We start from the raw sequence: 21,549 nt of genomic DNA on the forward strand, positions 1-21,549 counted from the left end.
AGTTATCTGACCTTTCATCACCCTTTGGGAACCCACCAGTTTGGGAATAACTGGCCAAAGTGTATGTGTGCAGAGGACTGCAGCACAGTGGTGTAGCTAAGGGGGGCAGGGGGTAGCAGTTGCACTGGGCATCACGCTTTAGGGGGGCAACAAGCTGAACTACTAGTTCAGCTCCTACTAGTTCAGCTCCCACTCCCACTAGTGACCAAAACTGTGAAAATCTTGCTATGTATAAATAATACCATCATGTTATATATCATTGGAAAGGTAATTCAATGCAGAATGCAGTTAAACAAATCACATTGGAATATCTGTATTCTATCAAAAGTTATGGCAAATAAACCAGAAAATGAAAACACCTGTCTTGTTGAACAAAAAGTGGATTTGCTTAACTCCAAACTGACCTGAGTCTGATTGTTCTGAGTGCCAATGAGATGTTATTATGATACAGCATGGAACCAATAACTTTTTATTTATTTAATTAAATTTGATTTTATCATGTGGGGGGGGGCACAAAATCTTCTTTGACCCCAGGTAGCAGATAGATGCCTTAGGTATGCCACTGACTGGGGGGAGGCAGCAGAGCAAGTGGGTGGTGAGCTGCTGGGTTTCCCCCAAATTTTCACTTTTTAAAAAGCCTGGGCATGATGTCACTTCTGGGGCAACATTTTGAGCTTGGCACTGGGCTACACGATCATTAGCTACACCACTGCTGCAGCAGCCCTCTGTGCTGTGCCCATTTCAGGGATCAAACTGTAATAACTACATTGACTCGGGCTGCAATCCTATCCCCACTTTCCTGGGAGTAAGCCCCATGGACTATAATGGGACTTACTTCTGAGTAGACAGCCATAGGCTTTGGCTCTCAGAGCCCAAGCCTCAGCCTGTCTACTCAGGAATAAGTTCCATTCTAGTCAGTGGGGCTTACTCCCAGGAAAGCGTGGCCAGGCTTGCAGCCCTAGAGCCCAGTCCTCCGCCCATCTGCTCCGAAGGAAGTCCCCGGAGTCAGAGGGACTTGCTCCCAAGAAGGCGTGGGCGGGACGCGGCCTGGGCCGGGAGGCTGCCGGGATGCGTGTCCTCGCGCAGCTCCTGCCAGAGGGCCTGCAGAGCCGCGCGGGGCCGAGCTGCGTCTGTGGCGGCGACATTTTGTGAGGCGCGCCCAGAATCCGCGGCGGTGTGGAGGCGCCGGCGCCCCCGAGCGCATCCGGAGCCCGGCAGGGAGGGCGCTGCGGGGGAAGCGCGGCCTGTGGAGCGCAGCTGCCGGACGCGGGCGGGCTCCGGCCTCCTCCCACTTCCGCCTCGCCAAGATGTCGGCCGCCATCGCTGCGCTGGCTTCGTACGGCGGCTCCGACTCGGACTCCTCGGAATCGGACGGGGAGGGTCGGCCCGGCCGCTCCGCGCAGGTCGCCGGCGGGGACGCGGTCCTGCACCTCGCCGCCCAGCAGGCGTTGCGGCCTGTCGTCGACTCGGCCCCGGCCGTGGCCGTGAAGGTAAGAGCGGCCGGGCTTGGCCGAGGGCGCCGCGCCTGGGGGCGGCGGCAGCAGCTGCTCTAGGCCTGTGGTGAGGCCACGCTCGCCTGTCGGTTTCTACAAGGATGGGGAGCCACAGGTTGAGATGCCTCGCCAGGGGCACGCGGTGGGAGCCCGACTTCTGGCAGGCTCTTGTACGGCAACACAGCAGCCACAGGGCCAATACAGCCACAGCACAGCAGCTACAGGGCCAGCACAGCACAACAGGGGCCACAGGGACAATACACCAACAGCAGAGCAGAGCAGCCCTGGGGCAACACAACAGCCGAGAGTCAGCAGTACAAACTCTTTCCTCCTTGTAGTGTTGAGACGAGTTCGCTTTGTGGAAGTCTTGCCTGTTTTGTGAACAGGCACAAGACACCCTAACAGTTATCAGGAAGGCTCAGGAATGTCTGTTGTTTGGGGGGGCTGAAGGAGCATAGCCAGGAAATCCCTTTGAAATACTTTTATGCTGTCTCTGGAAAGGAGATCTCAAAATGACAGTTGGTGTGGCATCTTTTTGCATTGCTGTTTGCACCTGGCATGGGCCATATTTCAAGGGTCTGAGTAGGAATTTTGTGCTGTGGTATGTATGTATTGAGGGTTTCCCCCACTCATCTGTAAAAGTTATGCACTTGAGCAGTGTTTCTTAACCAGTGGTACTCAAGGTGGTGTCTGGTGGTACTTATGGGATCTCTGGACACCCCCCTCCCCATGCCTGGCAGTGAGACCAGCAATGCAATGCAAGGAACAGTGGTAAGAGGCTCAGCATGCAGAGCTCCAGTACGCACTTGTCACACATTTGAAAAGCCTTCTCATGCACCCTGAGCCTCTTACCAGTATTGCATGGTAATTCCATTCCATACATCTATCTATGGAATTCCATTCCATTGCATCTATGGTAAGGCCACACCTAGAGTATTGTGTCCAGTTCTGGTCGCTGCATCTCAAAAAGGTGTAAAGGAAATGGAAAAGGTGTAAAAGAGGGCAACTAACATGATTGCTGGGCTGGGGCACCTTCCTTATGAGGAAAGGCTACGGCATTTGGGCCTCTTCAGCCTAGAAAAGAGATGCCTGAGAGGGAACATGATTGAGACATACAAAATTATGCATGGGAAGGATAAAGTGAATAGAGAGATGCTCTTTACTCTCTCACATAACCAGGGGACATCCACTAAAATTGAGTGTTGGGAGAGTTAGGACAGACAAAACAAAATATTTCTTTACTCAGCATGTGGTTGGTCTGTGGAACTCCTTGCCACAGGATGTGGTGATGGCATCTGGCCTGGATGCCTTTAAAAGGGGATTGGTCAAGTTTCTGGAGGAAAAATCCATTATGGGTTGCAAGCCATGATGTGTATGTGCCACCTCCTGATTTTAAAAATGGGCTATGTCAGAATGCCAGATGCAAGGGAGGGCACCAGAATGAGGTCTCTTGTTATCAGGTGTGCTCCCTGAGGCATTTGGTGGGACAGCTGTGAGATACAGGAAGCTGGACTAGATGGGCCTATGGCCTGATCCAGTGGGGCTGTTCTTATGCATCACATTTGGCTTCCCTATCAGGAGGTAACTGGTGATGGCATCATTATCAGTTACTCCTGGAGATGCTTCCAGTAGGTGAACTGTAAGAAGTGATGCAGCCGGGGACAAACGTTGAGAAACGCTGCACTAGAACTGACTTGAAAAGGATGTATTTTTTTGTCCTTGCTTTCAGTTGTGTTCCAAGCAGCTTTGCAGGTCTTTAGTGTGCAAACTTGCTTCTCATATCTTAACCAGACTCCAAACATGGCTTTCCTAATGAGTAAAGACTACAAAGTCTGGAGCTCTTCGGTCTCAGAAGAGGCACCTGAGGGGGCACATGATTGAGACATAAAATTATGCATGTGATAGACAGAGAAGTTCTTTCCCCTCTCGCACAACACCAGAACCAGGGGACATCCACTAAAATTGAGAGGCAGGGAAGTTAGAACAGACAAAAGGAACTATTTATCTAGTAATTAATTTGTGGAACTCCTTGCCACAGGATGCAGTGATGGCACTTGGCCTATATGCCTTTAAAAGGAGATTGGAAAATCCATCAGCGGTTACAAGTCATAATGACAATAGACCGCCTCTAAAATTCTGAAAGCTGCAAATCTCTGAATGCCAGATGCAAGGGAGTGGCAACAGGATACAGGTATCTTGTTGTCTTATGTTCTCCCCGAGGTATCTGGTGGGCTTTTGAGATACAGGAAGCTAGCCTAAATGTAAGTAAGGATAAGTGTACTCTTTCTAACTCTTTGTCTTTCTAACTCCCTGTCTTCTAACCTTAACTTTAACTTTAAATCAACCTTAAAGCAAAATTGAAAGTTAGCACCTAAGGGAGGTACGTAGGTCTACTCTGAGCAGGAGCAGAGTCCTTCTCGTGAGTAAGAGCCCAAGGGTCAGGCACTTAAATCAAAGTTGAAAGTTAGCTGCACCTAAAGTAGCACCTAATCAAAGGAAGGGAGGAGGATAAAGTGGAAAGCAGGTTTTTCTACTTTGTTTTAAATTAACCCAAGTTAAACTTAATCTAAGTTAGAACATAGCCTAAACAGTTCAGTAAATTGGGACACAGGATCTAGACTTAAAAACTCAAATACTTAAAAACTCAAATAAAAATTAAAAAGTATTAATAAATACTTAAAAACTTAATACTTAAAAACTTAATTTTTAAGTTTTAAAATACTTTTAAAACTTAAAAAGTATTAATAAATACTTAAAAACTCAAATAAAAACTAGCTTGAGGTTACAAAACAGTCCAGCCTAAGAGAACAGAACTAGGAGGGAAAGAACCTAGTAAGGGGCAGTTCCCATTCAGGAGCCTGCAGAGTAGGTTACGCCCATCAGCAGCCTTTTGTCTTCCTGAGCTTTTGTAAACTCACCTGGGAAGACCAGCCCCCCTTTCAATCAGGAAGGAAGGAAGGAGGAGCAGCCAGCCAGGAGCATAAAGCTAGGCCTGCCATCACGTGAGGCTCTCTCCAGACGCGTGTAGCCTCTGGGACCCCAAGTGCCAGGTAAACTGAGAGTTTAGCATCTGGGCGAGTTCAGCAGCAGGGCGAGGAGGCCAGGGCCCCATACACTGCCCTTCCTCTTCCCTTGAGAAGAGGGCTGCTAACCAGTGTAGGGTTTATAAAAGTACCCCTAAATAAAACAACAACAACAACAAAAAAGCTATGCAGTCAGGCAGCCAGCAGCAGGGAGGGGGCTATCCAGTGTTCTGCATTGAGTGCCACATGTATGATTATATGCCTCTGGGGCATAAGTCATGGGTGTGTCCTCGGTGCAAGGAGCTCCAGGGTCTCAGGGAACGCGTCCGCTCCCTTGAAGCCTTGGTAGCCGACCTGGAGAAGCGCAGGCAGGCAGAGGAGGACCGTGGGGAGACTTCCGGGGACGATCAGGCTTCGTCCCAACCTCAGGCGTGCAGCTCCTCGGCTGCCCGGGTGGGAAGTCTCGGGAGAGGAGGGAAACAATCCCCTAGGGAGGACCCCTTCTCCAGAGGATGGGCCCGTATCCAAACGCACTCGGGATACTCCTCGGCGGGAGGGGGGTCAGGGGCTTCTTGTAGTGGGGGATTCGATTATTAGAAACATAGAGAGGGGGGTTTGTGACGGATGTGAGGACCGCATGGTGACTTGTCTGCCTGGTGCGAAGGTTGCGGACATCACTTCTCGTCCAGACAGGCTAGTAGACAGTGCTGGGGGAGAGGTAGCGGCTGTGGTGCATGTCGGCACCAACGACGTGGGCAAGTGTAGCTGGGAGGTCCTGGAGGCCAAATTTAGGCTTTTAGGCAGGAAGCTGAAAGCCAGGACCTCAAAGGTAGCGTTCTCTGAAGTGCTACCTGTTCCACGCGCAGGGCCAGCTAGGCAGGCGGAGATCAGGGGTCTCAATGCGTGGATGAGACGGTGGTGTAGGGAGGAGGGGTTTAGATTCGTTAGGCACTGGGGAACGTTTTGGGACAAGCAGGGCCTGTACAAGAGGGACGGGCTCCACTTGAACCAGAATGGAACCAGACTGCTGGCGCATAACATTAAAAAGGTGGCAGAGCAGCTTTTAAACTGATCCCTGGGGGAAGGCCGACAGGAGCCGAGGAGCATCCGGTTCGGGACTCCTCATCCCTATGGAATGAGGATGGGGAAGTTAGAGAACAACAAGACAAAGGCAGGGTAGGAGAAGAAATTGGCAAAGGTAGCGTGATGGGATGTGATAGACGGTTTGGCACAATGAGAGGATGCGGGGACAAAGGAGCGAATAAGCAGCCCATCCTAGGGCATTCCGTGTACAAATGCTTTTATGCGAATGCCCGAAGTCTACGAGCAAAGGTGGGAGAACTGGAATGTCTGGTGACAAGGGAAAACATTGACATAGTGGGCATAACGGAAACCTGGTGGAATGCGGAGAATCAGTGGGATACCGCAATCCCGGGCTATAAACTCTACAGGAGGGACAGGCAGGGGCGTGTTGGAGGTGGGGTGGCCGTTTATGTTAAGGAAGGGATAGAATCCAGCAAAGTAGAGATTGAAGGTGGGTCCGACTCCACTGTAGAATCTCTGTGGGTTAAATTACCAGGCTTGTGCAGCGATGTAATACTGGGGGCGTGCTATCATCCTCCAGACCAGAAATCGGATGGGGACCTTGAAATGAGGAAACAGATCAGGGAGGTGACAAGGAGGGACAGGGTTGTAATCATGGGGGACTTCAATTATCCTCATATTGACTGGGTCAATTTGTGTTCTGGTCACAATAAGGAGACCGGATTTCTTGACGTGCTAAATGACTGTGGCTTAGATCAGCTAGTCACGGAGCCCACCAGAGGACAGGTGACTCTGGATTTAATATTGTGCGGTATGCAGGACCTGGTTAGAGATGTAAACGTTACTGAGCCATTGGGGAACAGTGATCATGCTGCGATCCGTTTTGACATGCACGTTGGGGAAGAATACCAGGCAAATCTCTAACAAAAACCCTTGACTTCCGACGGGCAGACTTCCCTCAAATGAGGAGGCTGATTAGAAGGAGGTTGAAAGGGAGGGTAAAAAGAGTCCAATCTCTCCAGAGTGCATGGAGGTTGCTTAAAACAACAGTAATAGAGGCCCAGCAGAGGTGTATACTGCAAAGAAAGAAGGGTTCCACTAAATCCAGGAGAGTGCCCGCATAGCCAACCAGCCAGGTTAGAGAGGCTGTGAAGGGCAAGGAAGCTTCCTTCCGTAAATGGAAGTCTTGCCCTAATGAGGAGGAAAAAAAGGAACATAAACTGTGGCAAAAGAAATGTAAGAAGGTGATACGGGAGGCCAAGCGAGACTATGAGGAACGCATGGCCGGCAACATTAAGGGGAATAATAAAAGCTTCTTCAAATATGTTAGAAGCAGGAAACCCGCCAGAGAAGCGGTTGGCCCTCTGGATGGTGAGGGAGGGAAAGGGGAGATAAAAGGAGACTTAGAGATGGCAGAGAAATTAAATGAGTTCTTTGCATCTGTCTTCACGGCAGAAGACCTCGGGCAGATACCGCTGCCCGAACAGCCCCTCCTGACCGAGGAGTTAAGTCAGATAGAGGTTAAAAGAGAAGATGTTTCAGACCTCATTGATAAAGATCAATAAGTCACCAGGCCCTGATGGCATCCACCCAAGAGTTATTAAGGAATTGAAGAATGAAGTTGCTGATCTCTTGACTAAGGTATGCAACTTGTCCCTCAAAACGGCCACGGTGCCAGAAGATTGGAGGATAGCAAATGTCACGCCTATTTTTAAAAAGGGAAAGAGGGGGGACCCGGGAAACTATAGGCCGGTCAGCCTAACATCCATACCGGGTAAGATGGTGGAATGCCTCATCAAAGATAGGATCTCAAAACACATAGATGAACAGGCCTTGCTGAGGGAGAGTCAGCATGGCTTCTATAAGGGTAAGTCTTGCCTCACGAACCTTATAGAATTCTTTGAAAAGGTCAATAGGCATGTGGATTTGGGAGAACCCGTGGACATTATATATCTGGTCTTTCAGAAGGCGTTTGACACGGTCCCTCACCAAAGGCTACTGAAAAAACTCCACAGTCAGGGAATTAGAGGACAGGTCCTCTCATGGATTGAGAACTGGTTGGAGGCCAGGAAGCAGAGAGTGGGTGTCAATGGGCAGTTTTCACAATGGAGAGAGGTGAAAAGCGGTGTGCCCCAAGGATCTGTCCTGGGACCGGTGCTTTTCAACCTCTTCATAAATGACCTGGAGACAGGGTTGAGCAGTGAAGTGGCTAAGTTTGCAGACGACACCAAACTTTTCCGAGTGGTGAAGACCAGAAGTGATTGTGAGGAGCTCCAGAAGGATCTCTCCAGACTGGCAGAATGGGCAGCAAAATGGCAGATGCGCTTCAATGTCAGTAAGTGTAAAGTCATGCACATTGGGGCAAAAAATCAAAACTTTAGATATAGGCTGATGGGTTCTGAGCTGTCTGTGACAGATCAGGAGAGAGATCTTGGGTTGGTGGTGGACAAGTCGATGAAAGTGTCGACCCAATGTGCGGCGGCAGTGAAGAAGGCCAATTCTATGCTTGGGATCATTAGGAAGGGTATTGAGAACAAAACGGCTAGTATTATAATGCTGTTGTACAAATCTATGGTAAGGCCACACCTGGAGTATTGTGTGCAGTTCTGGTTGCCGCATCTCAAAAAAGACATAGTGGAAATGGAAAAGGTGCAAAAGAGAGCGACTAAGATGATTACGGGGCTGGGGCACCTTCCTTATGAGGAAAAGCTACGGTGTTTGGGCCTCTTCAGCCTAGAAAAGAGACGCCTGAGGGGGGACATGATTGAGACATACAGAATTATGGAGGGGATGGACAGAGTGGATAGGGAGATGCTCTTTACACTCTCACATAATACCAGAACCAGGGGACATCCACTAAAATTGAGTGTTGGGCGGGTTAGGACAGACAAAAGAAAATATTTCTTTACTCAGCGTGTGGTTGGTCTGTGGAACTCCTTGCCACAGGATGTGGTGCTGGCGTCTATCCTAGACGCCTTTAAAAGGGGATTGGACAAGTTTCTGGAGGAAAAATCCATTACGGGGTACAAGCCATGATGTGTATGCGCAACCTCCTGATTTTAGAAATGGGTTATGTCAGAATGCCAGATGCAAGGGAGGGCACCAGGATGAGGTCTCTTGTTATCTGGTGTGCTCCCTGGGGCATTTGGTGGGCCGCTGTGAGATACAGGAAGCTGGACTAGATGGGCCTATGGCCTGATCCAGTGGGGCTGTTCTTATGTTCTTATGTAAATGGGCCCTTCGCTTGAGCCAGCAAGTCTCTTATGATTTGGTTCTTTTTCTATCTGAGGGTGTTTAATTACTGCATTTGATGCCATATCTGCCCATCCAACTAGGATCTGTTCCCTTGGCTCAATATTGTGAATGTGTATATGTTGCAAGCAGCAGAAATTTTCTGCTATCAAGAAATGGCAGTTGCAAGTTCTTTCCAATTATCTCTGTTCTAATAATCCTTGTTTCCCACTTCTCTGTAGTTACACTGCTCTTAGCTGAGTGTCCCCTTTTAGGAAATATGTTCTAAAACAATTTGAAAAACAATTTGAAAGAACAATTGCTTTTGAAGTGTCCTTCGTAAATAAATGTTGTCTTTGCTACAATCCTACCCTAAGTCTGGTGGAGCACCAGGGCACCCCAGGGGAAACAAAACTGGGGGGGGGGAGTATGAGAACTCAGAAGGGTGTGTCTGTAATTCCTCTAGGCCTTGCAGAGACTGAGACCCTGGCAAGCTAGAGATTGTTGGCAGATTGATCAGACAGATCAGTATCAAGTGTTCTGGAATTTTGGGTCAGGGAACTATAAGACCAGCGCAGGTACTGCAGTGTTGGTAAGGGGAGTCACAGTATGTTGCAAGGCTGTTGAGATTGTGCAGTCAACATCTGCTCTGCTTTCCACCCTTACAGCTGTTCAAAAGAGCCAGCATGATGCAGTTAGTTGAATATTGTGAAGGACCCTGAACCCTATTTCTCTTCACAGCCTACCTCACAGCATTGTTGTGAAGAAAAAAATGAGAGCTGGACAAAGCACTGTATGCCACCCTGAGACACAAGGAGCCTCTCCTACATATCCATTTCCTTCCACAGCAGTAGTGCTTTTCCTTGCCTTCTTCAGCAGTTGCTCTCAAGCAGTGCTATTGCGGGGGGGGGGGGAGACAATAATGACAGAAGTAAAGGGACTCGTCCCTCTATTTCCTGACCTCCACCATTTTCTCTCTGAGGTTCAGCTGTCACTGCTTCAGATTAAGGAAGTTAGTAATGTCTTTCCAGCACTGGCCTGGAGGACCGGTTGCTCAAGTCCTACATAACTCGGCATCTCTCCTTAATCCTGTCTATCTTTGACATGGTTGAATGTATCCAAGTCATGTGGACTCTTGCAACTATGATTAGATAATTGTGAATGAAATCGTAGGGATTTGTGGAGTAAGGGTCCCTTTATATTTCCCTTGCATACCTTGTGAACTACAGGTAGCTTTCAAACTACACTACCCTGAGCTCCTTGGAGGAAGGGTGGCATAAAACTGAAAAATAAAATAAATTTACACAAGGGTTTATGTGACATTAGGGGAAATGTCACAGATTTCAAAAAACATGTAAATGAAAACCAGCCATCCCGTAGAAAACAATGGGTTCAGCATAAGTGAACGATCTACACACACTCACATTGATGAATGGTGATTGCAGAGGTAGGTTACTGGGAGCAAGGCAGTTGATGGCTCACTAGCCTGGCAATCAAGTTGGTGTTGGTGGGGAGGGGGTTGTGTGTGCTCTTGAACTCAAAGAATGAGTCTCCTCCACCCATCTTCAAAGCTGTGGAATTTTCCACACTCCTACTTGAATCCTGTAGGGATATCACTCAGCTCTCAAGACCTGTGGCTGCAGTACCCTGTCTCTATCTTGTCAGCTTTTTTCTCGTCTTGTCTGACTGATGGGCAGGCTGAAATTCATTTTATTTTTCTCATTTTTATACTGCCCTCACTCCAGGGAGCTCTGGTGGTAAACATTGTTCCATCCTTCATTTTGTCCTTGCAAGAACCCTGTGAGGTAGGTGAGGCTGAGAGAAGTGACTGACCCAAGGTCACCCGTGAAGCCTCATGTCTGAGCAAGGATTTGAGCCTGGGTCTTCTAGGTCTAATTCCAACTCCCAAACTCCACCATCCTGGCTCACATGCCTGGAATGGACTCTGCCTTGAATCTCAGGCTGACTAGCTTCCTGCCTGCCAGCTAGTCAGCCACACTACACCTGAAAAAAAAAAGAGGCAGAAAAGTATGCAGCAATGGCAAAGGCAGCCCCAAGCCCCTCAGGTCCTTTCAGGATTCAAACAGAAACTTGGGAGGTTTTGCAACTTTGAGTGCAAGATGGGGGAAGGGGGAGGAACCAGAAACAGAAGACTCATTCTTCAGGTTTAAGAACAATGCTCACAAAAAGCTCCACTCCTAGCACCAAACTTGATTATAAAGGCTGACTGTCTGGCAAGTAATAACAACCATTCATCAAGCCATTTACCAGGCTTCAAAGGAAGCTGTTTTTATGATCCTTGCACTATTGCTAACTGCTTTATTTTGTGTCAACAGTGTTATTGGTTGATCTGTTCTTATGTTGCAGTAAGCAAGTACAGGCGTGAGCCGCTTAACTGTTTACCTAACAACGGACCACATATATGATGGTGGTCAAAGCACACAATAATGATGCTCTTAATGAGGCAATCATGGCTCCCATAGCCTGCAGCAGAGTGTCTGTTTACACATCAGGGAGGTTCTTATTGCAAAGAAGAGACAGTCTATCTCCAGTTGCCTATGCAGGCAGCTAGTGTCTGGCAGAGTGTCTGTTTACATAGCAAAGGCAATAGATTGGGCTGAACATTTGCTTAATGATCTAATCACATAACAACTGGGATAGGAGATCCCAGTCACTAAGTGGCACATACATGTACTGGCCAGATCTTCATAACCCCTCTGATTACCATTAGTTTAACTGCTCTCATGTCAACCTTGGCACAGACCACCTGTGATGTGCTTAGGGAACTCCTTAGGCTGAATTCCAAGGTTCATGAGCATTCAGTGTAAAACTAAGCCCCTAATCTCCCAACAGTGTACTGTATAGCCTCCTGAATGCCATTTGTGAGTGCTCTCTCAGAGCCTGAAAAGGAAAGAACTTTTATCTGCCTGATACTACTAGCATTTATGTCTAGGCATCTCTAAATTATCTTGTAGTTTGCAGTTGTCAGGGAAGTTAAAATACACAGAGTTAGACAGAAGCATTAGTTAACATCTGTAAATCACTTCAGCCATTAGTAGTTATCTGTGTTCTGTAGCAAGTAGCAGAAATGTCAAACCTGGAGCCCAGCATAGGCTCTTGTTAAATATTTAGTGGTAATAGCTTAGAAACCAGTTGTAAAAGCTTGATCAGCCATAAGAAAGAAGTCTTTCTCAAATGTGGCATTGCAAGGAGACAGTAGATGATGATTTTTAAAAAGCTTTCTAAGAGCTGTGAGTTGTATCCCAAGTCTCTCTTTGATGAACAAAAGACTCATTCATACAAGGGGTGTATGTGGTTTTTTCCATACAATCCTACAGCCCTTTGTGCCCTATGCTGTTCTGCAGATCTTTGTCCCTATTGGGAAGGGGGCTCAGGGGGCTGTTCTACTGTAGACATGAGGAACTTTGCTTCTACTAACTTTCTTCCTTAAGATACAACACATGATGTTGAATTCCCCTAAGATATGTGTTGTAAACACATATCAACAGGATTGCGTCGCTCAGGGGGGCTGCAGGGACTGGAATGTATTCACCAGTCCCTGCAGCAGCCTTCCCAGGGTGCAGGGAGCCCTGTGCAAGCATCTGGAGGGTTCCCCAGCCTTCTAAATGTGAAAGTGGAGCAATCGCGCTCCACTTCTGGTTTTGTGGCGGTGGAGCACGATCACTCCACTTTCGCTTTCCTGGGGATTGCGTTGCTGCCTTCCCCCCTGCCCCTTGAGGGAGCAGAGGTCAGGGCCCTCAGGCTGGGGTGTCACAACACCCCAGTTTGAATACCACTGCTGTATGGTATTTCTTTGATGTCTTCTGTGAGGATCATCTTCCAACTCCGCCTTGAGAGTGAAGATTTACAGGTGGAGCCTATTTATCCACGTTAGTTCCGTGACTCGGCACGATTAACCAAAAATGCGTTGTGCTAAATTCCATAGAGTTATGCAAATTCGCTGCAGCCTGACACTTCTGGATGGAAGGAAACTAAGGCAGCTGTTTTCAATCCCCTCCCCTGCCCTCCGTACTCAGCCCTCCTGTTGCCAGCTGTCCTGCTTCTTTCACAGTTGAAATGGTGAGCTTGCTTGGGAAGCCTTGTCCTCTGTGTCTCAGGTGGCCTCCCAACAGCGCTGCAGGTTCTCCTCCTCCTCCTCCTCTTCACTAATGCCATTCCTGCAGCCCTCCATGGCCACCATCATGGAAGCTCCTCTGCCCCGGAGCATTCTGGGACTTGTAGTCCTGCTCTCTGCTCACCCTAACCTGTCTCTCCAAGGCTTACTTGGGAAGGCTTGCTGGAGCAGGAGAGCCTGCATCATCTGGGGGGGGGGGGATTCGGCAAACACTCCCTGGGTTTTTTAAAGCAGTCCCCTCTGTTGCTACCACACCTGCCCCTGCGTGTGTGTGAGTGAGAGAGAGAGAGCTCCACCTTGCGGCACTTGTTCTGGTTACAGGCTATTTCCTGCCTGGGCGAGGCGGAGCCTCTCTGCAGTGTTTTGGGCTGCCTGGAAATGGAGCGAGAGGCCAGCGCAAAGGAGGCAAAGGTGTGTGTGACTTTCAGTACCCCCACCCAACTGGGGACAAATCCGCAGATAAAAAATCCGTGGATAAATACGCTACACCTGTAGTAATATTTGGGGCAGTATTTTTTCAGTAGTGGCTGATGTGGATCAGCTTCCCTGAGGAGGCTGCCTCATTTCTTAATTTTAGGCATACTGCATGTTTTTTCAGGTGATTTAATCACTATTTGTGAGTAGTGTGCATTTTTTCCTGTCTGCTTGATATCTAGTTTCATTATTTTTGATACCATTAATTTTTTTGTATAGAAGGAATTTTTTTGAACTATTAACATTGTGCATTAATATAAATTAATATTTAAAATTAACATCAAACTAATGCTGTGACTGTCCGCAGGGCTCCCTGAAGCTTCAAAAGTGAAAGTGGAGCCATCGTACTCCACTTCCAGTTTAGCTGAACCAGAGCGCAATCTCTCCACTTTCACTTGTGAAGCATCAGGGAGCCCTGCGCAGGGCTCCCTGCAACCCCAAGAAGCTACAGGAGGTTCTAGTAAGTGTACCCAAGCCCCTGCAGCTCCCCTGAACAGCGCAATCCTGGGTATCACGCCGCTGCCTCCTCCTGACTCTTAGCTGCCCCTTAGCTGCTGCTGCCCCTGCCCCCTGGGAAACAGGCCAGGGCCCACAGACTGGAGTGTGACGACACCCCACTCTGAAAAGCCCTGAACTAATACTTAATGGCAGCAGTTCCCAAACTTCTTACTTTTGTGACCCGTTTTAACGTCCAGGATAGGTCCCAGCCATGCCGCAACCAGGAAGATGAAAAGCAATATGGGGGGTGAATCGGAAGCCGCTTCCAGGTTGTGCCAGCCCACCAGCTGCATCATTGACCGTGCTGCATCATGCTCCAGAATGCCTTGCAGGCAGCTTCTGCAAGACATTATGGTATGGTATGACCAATGATGCAGGTTGCAGGCTAGCGCGATCCAGAAGCATTTTCTGGTCATGGTGGGCTTGTGACCCACTAAAAATTGAGTCACAACCCACAGTTTGGGAAATACCGCTTTATTGAGCAAGTATGGTATTAAAATCTTCCTGCAGCCTTATTGAAAGTAGTATATACAGTATGAATTTGGTGCAGTTTTTGGGAAATTGATGACCCTTGAGTTTATACCACACAGCAGAAACATTTTGTGTTCAGATTATGCAGGGGAAGTAGTGAGAGACAGAGGTAGCAAAAACTTCACTTGCAATGGTATACAGTCATCGCTCGTTATCCACTGGGGTTTCGTTCCAGAACCCCTAGGGAATAAAAAAATCAGTGGATATAAAAACAGCGGAAAAATAGATTTAAAGACCCACTTACAGGTTTCTTGCCCCTCCATTACTCCTAATGAAACAAGGCCATGCCTTAGCAATTGCAGGGGTTTGATTCTGGGACTCCCTGCTGATACCTTAAAATGTGTTAAATAAAAGTAATTTTAAAAAAATTAAAAAGTGTTTCCCTTTATAATTGTGGTTTAAAAACAGCTCCTCTTACTGTTGTAGAGAGGCAGTCAGCAATTAGAAATGCAAAGGATGCTGTGCCTTTGCCTGGCTCAGCTGGAGAATGGAATGATCACTTGCATGACTGACTCTCTACAACAGTAAGAAAAGCAATTTTTTTTTTTAAACTGTGATTTTAAAGGGATGCATGTTTCCCCTTCTCCAGGGATCAGCACATTCCTTCTCGTTTGCAGTGGCCTTTTGCATTGAGTCAAATCTGTGTATAAAAAATCAGTGTATAACAAAGTTGGACCTGTATTGTCAAAGAGACTGATTATGGACAGTGACCCAGTCATTTAGGTTCTATGATACTGTATTAATAAAGTTTCTTATTAGCACACTTCATCATTATAATACATAGGGAAGAATAATGTGGATTTTGAGATTCATTAGAACAATGAATATGGCCAATGAACAGTGGATTAGAATCCAATTCTGTGTTTCTATATTAAAGAAGATATAAAGTAATTCTTTTGTATCTCAAGAGTAGCTGTTTGTGGGAGAAATAAAGTGTATGCTGCAGTTTCCCACGCTATGGAATAGTGTAATGTAGGCAAGAATGAATTCATCACCCTTATTAATGATGGATTTGAAAAATGATCCTATCTTATCTACACATAACTTTTCAAAAGTCTGTTGCAGATTTATGGCTTTCCAATAGCCAAGCCATAGTTTATCAAATTGTGTGCACCAGTACCTCTTCCAGTCATCATTAGTCCAAAGCACAGCTGCCAACTCACTTCTGATCATGGTTTAAGACTAGTTAGGGAAGGTGTCAAGGATGACATACAAGTAAAACTGAAAGGGTGGATGGATGTGTCCACATGAGAGGGGATTGGGGAAGAACAAGTCATGCCAGACTATTCCTTATAGCAACTACTCTAGTAGAACATAGGATGCTGTGACATAGTGAACCTGGATTTCAGCTAAGGATTTGATAAAGTCTCCTATGAGATCTTTGTGAATTGTTGCCCATTTGCTTTTCAGGAACAATTATAAATTATTTGGGCATGCATTGCCTTGTGGCGGAATGAAAATTAATTTAACTTATAATAATTTAAAATACAGATTTTTTTTCTTACTTTTAAAGCACAGTGCTCTGGACAGTTTTTGACCTTTTGCCTCATTAACTGCATTCATATTAAAATAGCTCTCTATTTAAATAAGACAATAATTATAATACCTAGGAGCAAATTAGATGTAATTGCAATAATTAAATCCAGAATGAGATGCAGATAGTTTAGACTTGCTACAGTTGCAGCTAGTTTAATAGTAAATACATTCCTTCTTGTCACTTTTTTTTAGTTGAATTACAATTACAACAGGGACCTGGATGAGGGTTAATAAACTGAGATTAAACCCGGACAACACTGAGGTCTTCCTGATCCAGAAAACCACGACTTGGGTACTTGATCAGTTCCTCGTGCTAGATGGGATTGCTTTCCTCCTGAAGGAGCAGGTCCACAGCCTGGGTTCCTGTTGGATTCAGGGCTGCTCTGAATGGCCAGGTGGTGGCTGTGCCCAGGGCTTGTGCATCAGCTGTGACCGTATCTGAGTCAGTTGGATCTGGCTACGGTGGTTCATGCATTACGTACATCATACTTAGACTACTGTAATGTGCTCTACATGGGGCTGCTCCTGAAGACAGTTTGGCAATTGCAGCTGGTTCAGAATGCAGGGGCTCATGTGGTTATTGGGGCTTGGTGGTTTGATTCTGCTCTGGCACTACTGCTCTAGCAACTGCACTGACTGCTGATTCATTTCTGGGCCCAAATCAAGGTGATGGTTTTGATCTACAAAGCACCATACAGCCTGAAACTAGGATACCCTTGGGTTTGCCTAGTTCCACACAATCCAGCTGATCCCTTAGGTCATCTGGCAGAGGTTTGCTAAGTTCCACCACCATCCGAGGTAACAGGGATGGTGGCAAGAAACAGGGCCTTCTCTGTTGTGGCACCATACCTCTGGAACATTCTTCCAGAGGATCTCTGATCAGTCAGAAAATATTTTTTCATTTTTTTATTCTTATAATAAAAGAAAAAGAGGGGGAAAAAACACACACATTAAAACAGAAAAACAACAACATTAAAAATAGATAGTTACAGATAAAGAAAACCTCTAATAGTATAGCATGAGCAAAGTTGAATATTCTAATTACTTACAATTTTATATCTTAGGGCGCAATCCTGACTCCTTATGTCAGTGCTTTCTGGCACTGACATAAGGGCAATGCAGCTCCAAGGTAAGGGAACAAACATTCCTTTACTTTGAGGAGGCCTCCATGAGTGCCACCCAACTGCAGGATGCAGCATATGTCCCATTGGCACCGCTATGCCAGTACTGGAAAGCAGTGACATAAGGGGTTAGGATTGCGCCCTTAATAATCTAAATTTTCTCCTTATATATGTTATATCTTTTTGAATTCTCATTCTGAAATAATTATCTCTTACAATCTAATCTTCAAATCCACAACTCATTAACTCATTGTTATTTCTTTCATGCAGAAAGTCAATAGTTGGTTTCCCATTCATAAAATTTTGTTGATTTCTCTTTAAGTAAGGTCATCAGTTTGTTAATCTCTGCAAAGTCCGTAACTTTCATCCACCATTCTTCTAACAGAGTGTCTGTAGTTTTCCAATATTGTGCTTAAAGTATTGTAACTGTGCTTATCATACATAAAAATAAAATTTTTTATCTTTTCCCCACATAGTCATCTGTCATACCCAACAAAAAGACTTCAGGTTTCATTTGCACATTTGTTCTTAAAATCAGCTGTATCTGTGCATGTATCTGTATCCAGTACTTTTTTGCTTACCACATATGGTAAGATCTCTCCTTTTTTTACGTTTCCAACACTTATTAGACATGTTTTTGTACATCTTTGGGTGCAGTCCTTACCTACTTTCCAGCACTAACATAAGGATAATGCAACTTCGAGGCAAGGGAACAAATATTGCCTTACCTTGAGGAAGCCTCTGTGCCTGCCCCCCAACTGCAGGATGCAGCACATGCCCCACTGGCAGAGCTATGCCAGTGCTGGAAAGTTGGTTAGAATTGCGCCCTTAGCTAACTTACTTAGTGTCATATAGAATCTGTAAATCATCTTATATACATTTTCCTTGATATTGACATTTAAAGTAAATTTCATATGCTTTATCCATAATTTCTCCCATTTTTCCATAGAAAGCTCATGACCCACATTTTTAGCTCAATAAATCATACAGTCTTTCACCTGTTCATCTTCTATCTCAAATTTCAACAATTTATAAATTATCTGATCTTCTGATTTTAATTGTTTTTTCCAAATTGATTTCTCTTCAAATCCATACAACTTTTTATCGATTTTAAATCTTTCTGATATTTGTACAAATAAAAACCATTGACAATTAAAACCTTTTATTATTTTTCAACCAGAGGATCTTTGATCAGCTCTATGAAGCAGTTCTGGCTAGGTTTAAAAACATTTCTTTGTCACCTAGCTTTTGATGGGGAACGGGTTCATGTGTGTTATAATTTATTTGTATTTTGATATTGTGTGTTGCATTGGGTGCCCTTCAGGGAGAAAGGTGGGGAATGAATGAATGGATAAATGAATAAATACTGCAGACACTCGCCTATAAGTCAATCTCACAGATAAGTCGAAGGCAGGGTTTCAGCAAAATCATGGAATTTTCTATGACCCTCTGATAAGTCGGGGCTAAGCTTAGGGGGGTGTCTGACTATAGTTTTGGCCGATTTTACCTGAGGTCAGATCCTGAAAAATAACTTACCACTAATTGTTACCTAAGAACTGTACAGTCTCTAATTTATTAAAAACATAGTGAAAGATCATAAGATAAATTTTTATTCTTTTTAAATTCTGGTGTTCACCACCTTTTTGTAAACTCTATCCGTGCACTGTAAACAACATACCAGTAGAACAGTGGTTCCCAACCTGGGATTCATGTACTTTCAGGGGCACTCAACAGGATCTTTAGGGGTACTTGAAAAAGAATGGCAGAAAAAGGCAGGTCTTGCTCCAGAATGCTTTGCAGGGCCAGCAAGGTGGGAAGGAAGGTTGCTAGTTGGCTGTGAAAGCCCCACCAATGGCTAGTTTTTGGTCAACAATTCATCTATGAACCAGTGATTGAAAACCAACACAGTAAGAAACTGAAACATAATATGGAAAGTGATCAATCGCCCTGAATTTCTCAGCACACTTCTAGTGCAAAACACTGCAAAGGCAGAGTCTTCTGTTCTTCAAACAGATAAAAAGAGAAAACACTGTGGTAACTACATGAAGTCTGGGCTTTCATATAGAGGAGATGAGGGCTTGTATTACAAACATTTTGCTAATATGAAGGGTACAATTTATGGAAATGGGCTGCCAAGGGATATGTAAGTGTAAAAGGTTGGGAACCACTGCAGGAGATCCATGAATCAAATTCACCTTTAAGGTGTCTGGTGTGTTAAGCCAGAAGCTCTACGTACAACATACAACCCATAACACATAACTGGGAATGTGCAATTCAGTTCACAGCAGAGAGATGCAGCTGCATATATTTGCAACCCTTTTTACTCAGAAGTAGACCCACTGCTTTCCATGGGTGTTATTCTTAAGTAAGTGTGCATTGAATTGTAACCTGGGACTTTGCTTCAAATGGAAAGGAGGATCCCATCCTGGTGTTGAAAAAAACAGATCTCTGCTAAATGCAAAACAGAACCAGGCTGCAACAGCATTTGCAAAATGGAACAGAGGAGAATAAAAGGTTAGCTAGCCATGAAAGGTAATGGCTAGCCATGAAAAGAAATTTCTGAACTGTAAGAGCTGCACCACTGGAACAGTCTAACCCAGGGGTCTCCAAACCCCGGCTCGGGGGCCAGATGTGGCCCGCAGCCAGCCTCTTATGCCTTGAAAGCCTCTGGCCCACTTGGCCGAACGTGACAGGAACTATGCTCAGGTTGTGTCTGGAGGGTGTTCTAAGGACCAGAGAGGTTGAATGAATGAGCCCATTCATTCATTTATTCACTCATCTAAGGTTTCAAATGCCTTAAAGCGTAAGCTTAAGGTGTAAGCCGCCTTGTGTGCCCGTTGGGCAAAAAGGCGGGGTATAAATTAATAAAATAATAAAAATAAAATAATAATAATAATTTCTATCTCTTATTTATATAAATTTTATATTTAAATTTTTTTTCCGACCCTCAATGCTATGCCAGGTATTTGTTGTGGCCCTCTGGCCAAAAGGTTTTGAGACCCCTGTTCTAACCAATCTGATTGTACAGTTGTGAGATCTCCCCCACTGGAGGTTTTCAAGCAGAGGCTAAATAGCCCCCTGTCAGGGATGCTGTAGTTGCTTGCACTGAGCAGATTCAGTCTTCCAATGTATTAGCTGTCTCCCCCCCTTCCCCCAATTAGTCATCTGCAAATTTGATAAGTATTCTATCTACCATCATGTGGTTCATTTATAAAAATGTTGGTCAGCACAGAGCCCAAGACAGCTCTGGGGCAGTCCACTCAATACATCCCTCCAAGCTGATGTGGAGCAATTTAATTGAGAACTGTTGTTTAGTCAGCTTTGAACCACATAACTCTAGTACCAAATAACTGGTTCAGGCAGTATCTTTTTCCCTTTGTTGGCCTTTGTATGGCCCCAAGTCTGCATGAGTGTTTCCTATTAAGGGAATTTACAAAAAGTTGCCTTTTTTTGTATGAAACATGGAGTTTCACTGACTTCCTGGTTTGGCCTTAAGAACATAAAAAGAGTTCTGCTGGATCAGGCCAAATGGCACATCTAGTCCAGCTTCACTGGCTTCTAGTCTGTTTCCTTGCCCTGTGGCAGTACTGTACTAATTATTACATTGAAAGCCTTAAAGACCTTTTCTTTGTTCAAAGCAATACCATGGGGGCTGAAAGCATTCTGAACATACGTATTTTTAGAGATATAATTCAGAAATACTTGTCAGACAAAGATTAGCAGGAAGTAGTTTGGGCAGAAATTTGATCCACTTATTGGAAATGGTGAATACAAAAGGCCTTGTACGTAAAAGCAGGATCAATACGATATGTGCTTCAGTTTCAAGACCACAACGTTTTACAGAGGGAGAGAATGGTGAACCCATCTTATGGATCTGACTTGATTTAGATATGTTAAGCTAACAGTACAGTTGAACCAGAATTGCTATAATTACCCTTGTGAGAATGTTTCTTGTCAATTTGCTCCCTGTTGCATGCTACTGAACGAATAAAAACTTTAACAGGGAAGAGGAAGGAAGTTAAATAATGGATTTGTGACAGTTTAGCAAGGATAGACTCGAAGTTATGGGATAGCTCATTTGTTCAGTTAACTGATGTGAAGTTTACTATTTATGCTTTACATCAGAATGTCAGTTGGAAAACTGCTTAATTGTCTTGTTTCCTTAATAGTGAAAATTATTCTCCCTATTATCAAGAAATATGCTTTAGAATTTTTTATCCATCAGGGTAAATTTTCATGTAATTTAAGAAAGTTAAGAATCTCCTGAGAGCATAGAACTCAAGGGGGAAAAATACCAATGTGATGAGAAAAATAGCATTAGTCAGACAATTGTATTTGTATAATTTTATGGTGTGTAGATTAGTGAATAGTTGTATTGTTTCTAGTTAAAGAGCATGGGCTATGAAATGAAGGCTTGTGAATATATCCTTAACTGCTGTTCTAGCCAAGTAAAGGCTAGTAAA

The 21,549-nt window shown here is 45.2% G+C and overlaps 1 protein-coding gene across 1 annotated transcript in view; it reads left to right on the forward strand.

Moving 5' to 3' along the window:
• Nucleotides 1-1,065: 1,065 nt before the first annotated feature.
• The window catches only part of CDC40 (cell division cycle 40), a 66,347-nt gene continuing 45,863 nt past the window's right edge, over nucleotides 1,066-21,549 (forward strand). The window contains exon 1 of the mRNA XM_066610618.1: nucleotides 1,066-1,490. Coding sequence (XP_066466715.1) covers nucleotides 1,308-1,490 — 183 coding nt within the window. The 5' untranslated portion in view covers nucleotides 1,066-1,307. The remainder of the gene's footprint in view (nucleotides 1,491-21,549) is intronic.

This window comes from Tiliqua scincoides, chromosome 1 (assembly GCF_035046505.1).
Source record: "Tiliqua scincoides isolate rTilSci1 chromosome 1, rTilSci1.hap2, whole genome shotgun sequence".
Classification (NCBI taxonomy): Eukaryota; Metazoa; Chordata; class Lepidosauria; order Squamata; family Scincidae; genus Tiliqua; species Tiliqua scincoides.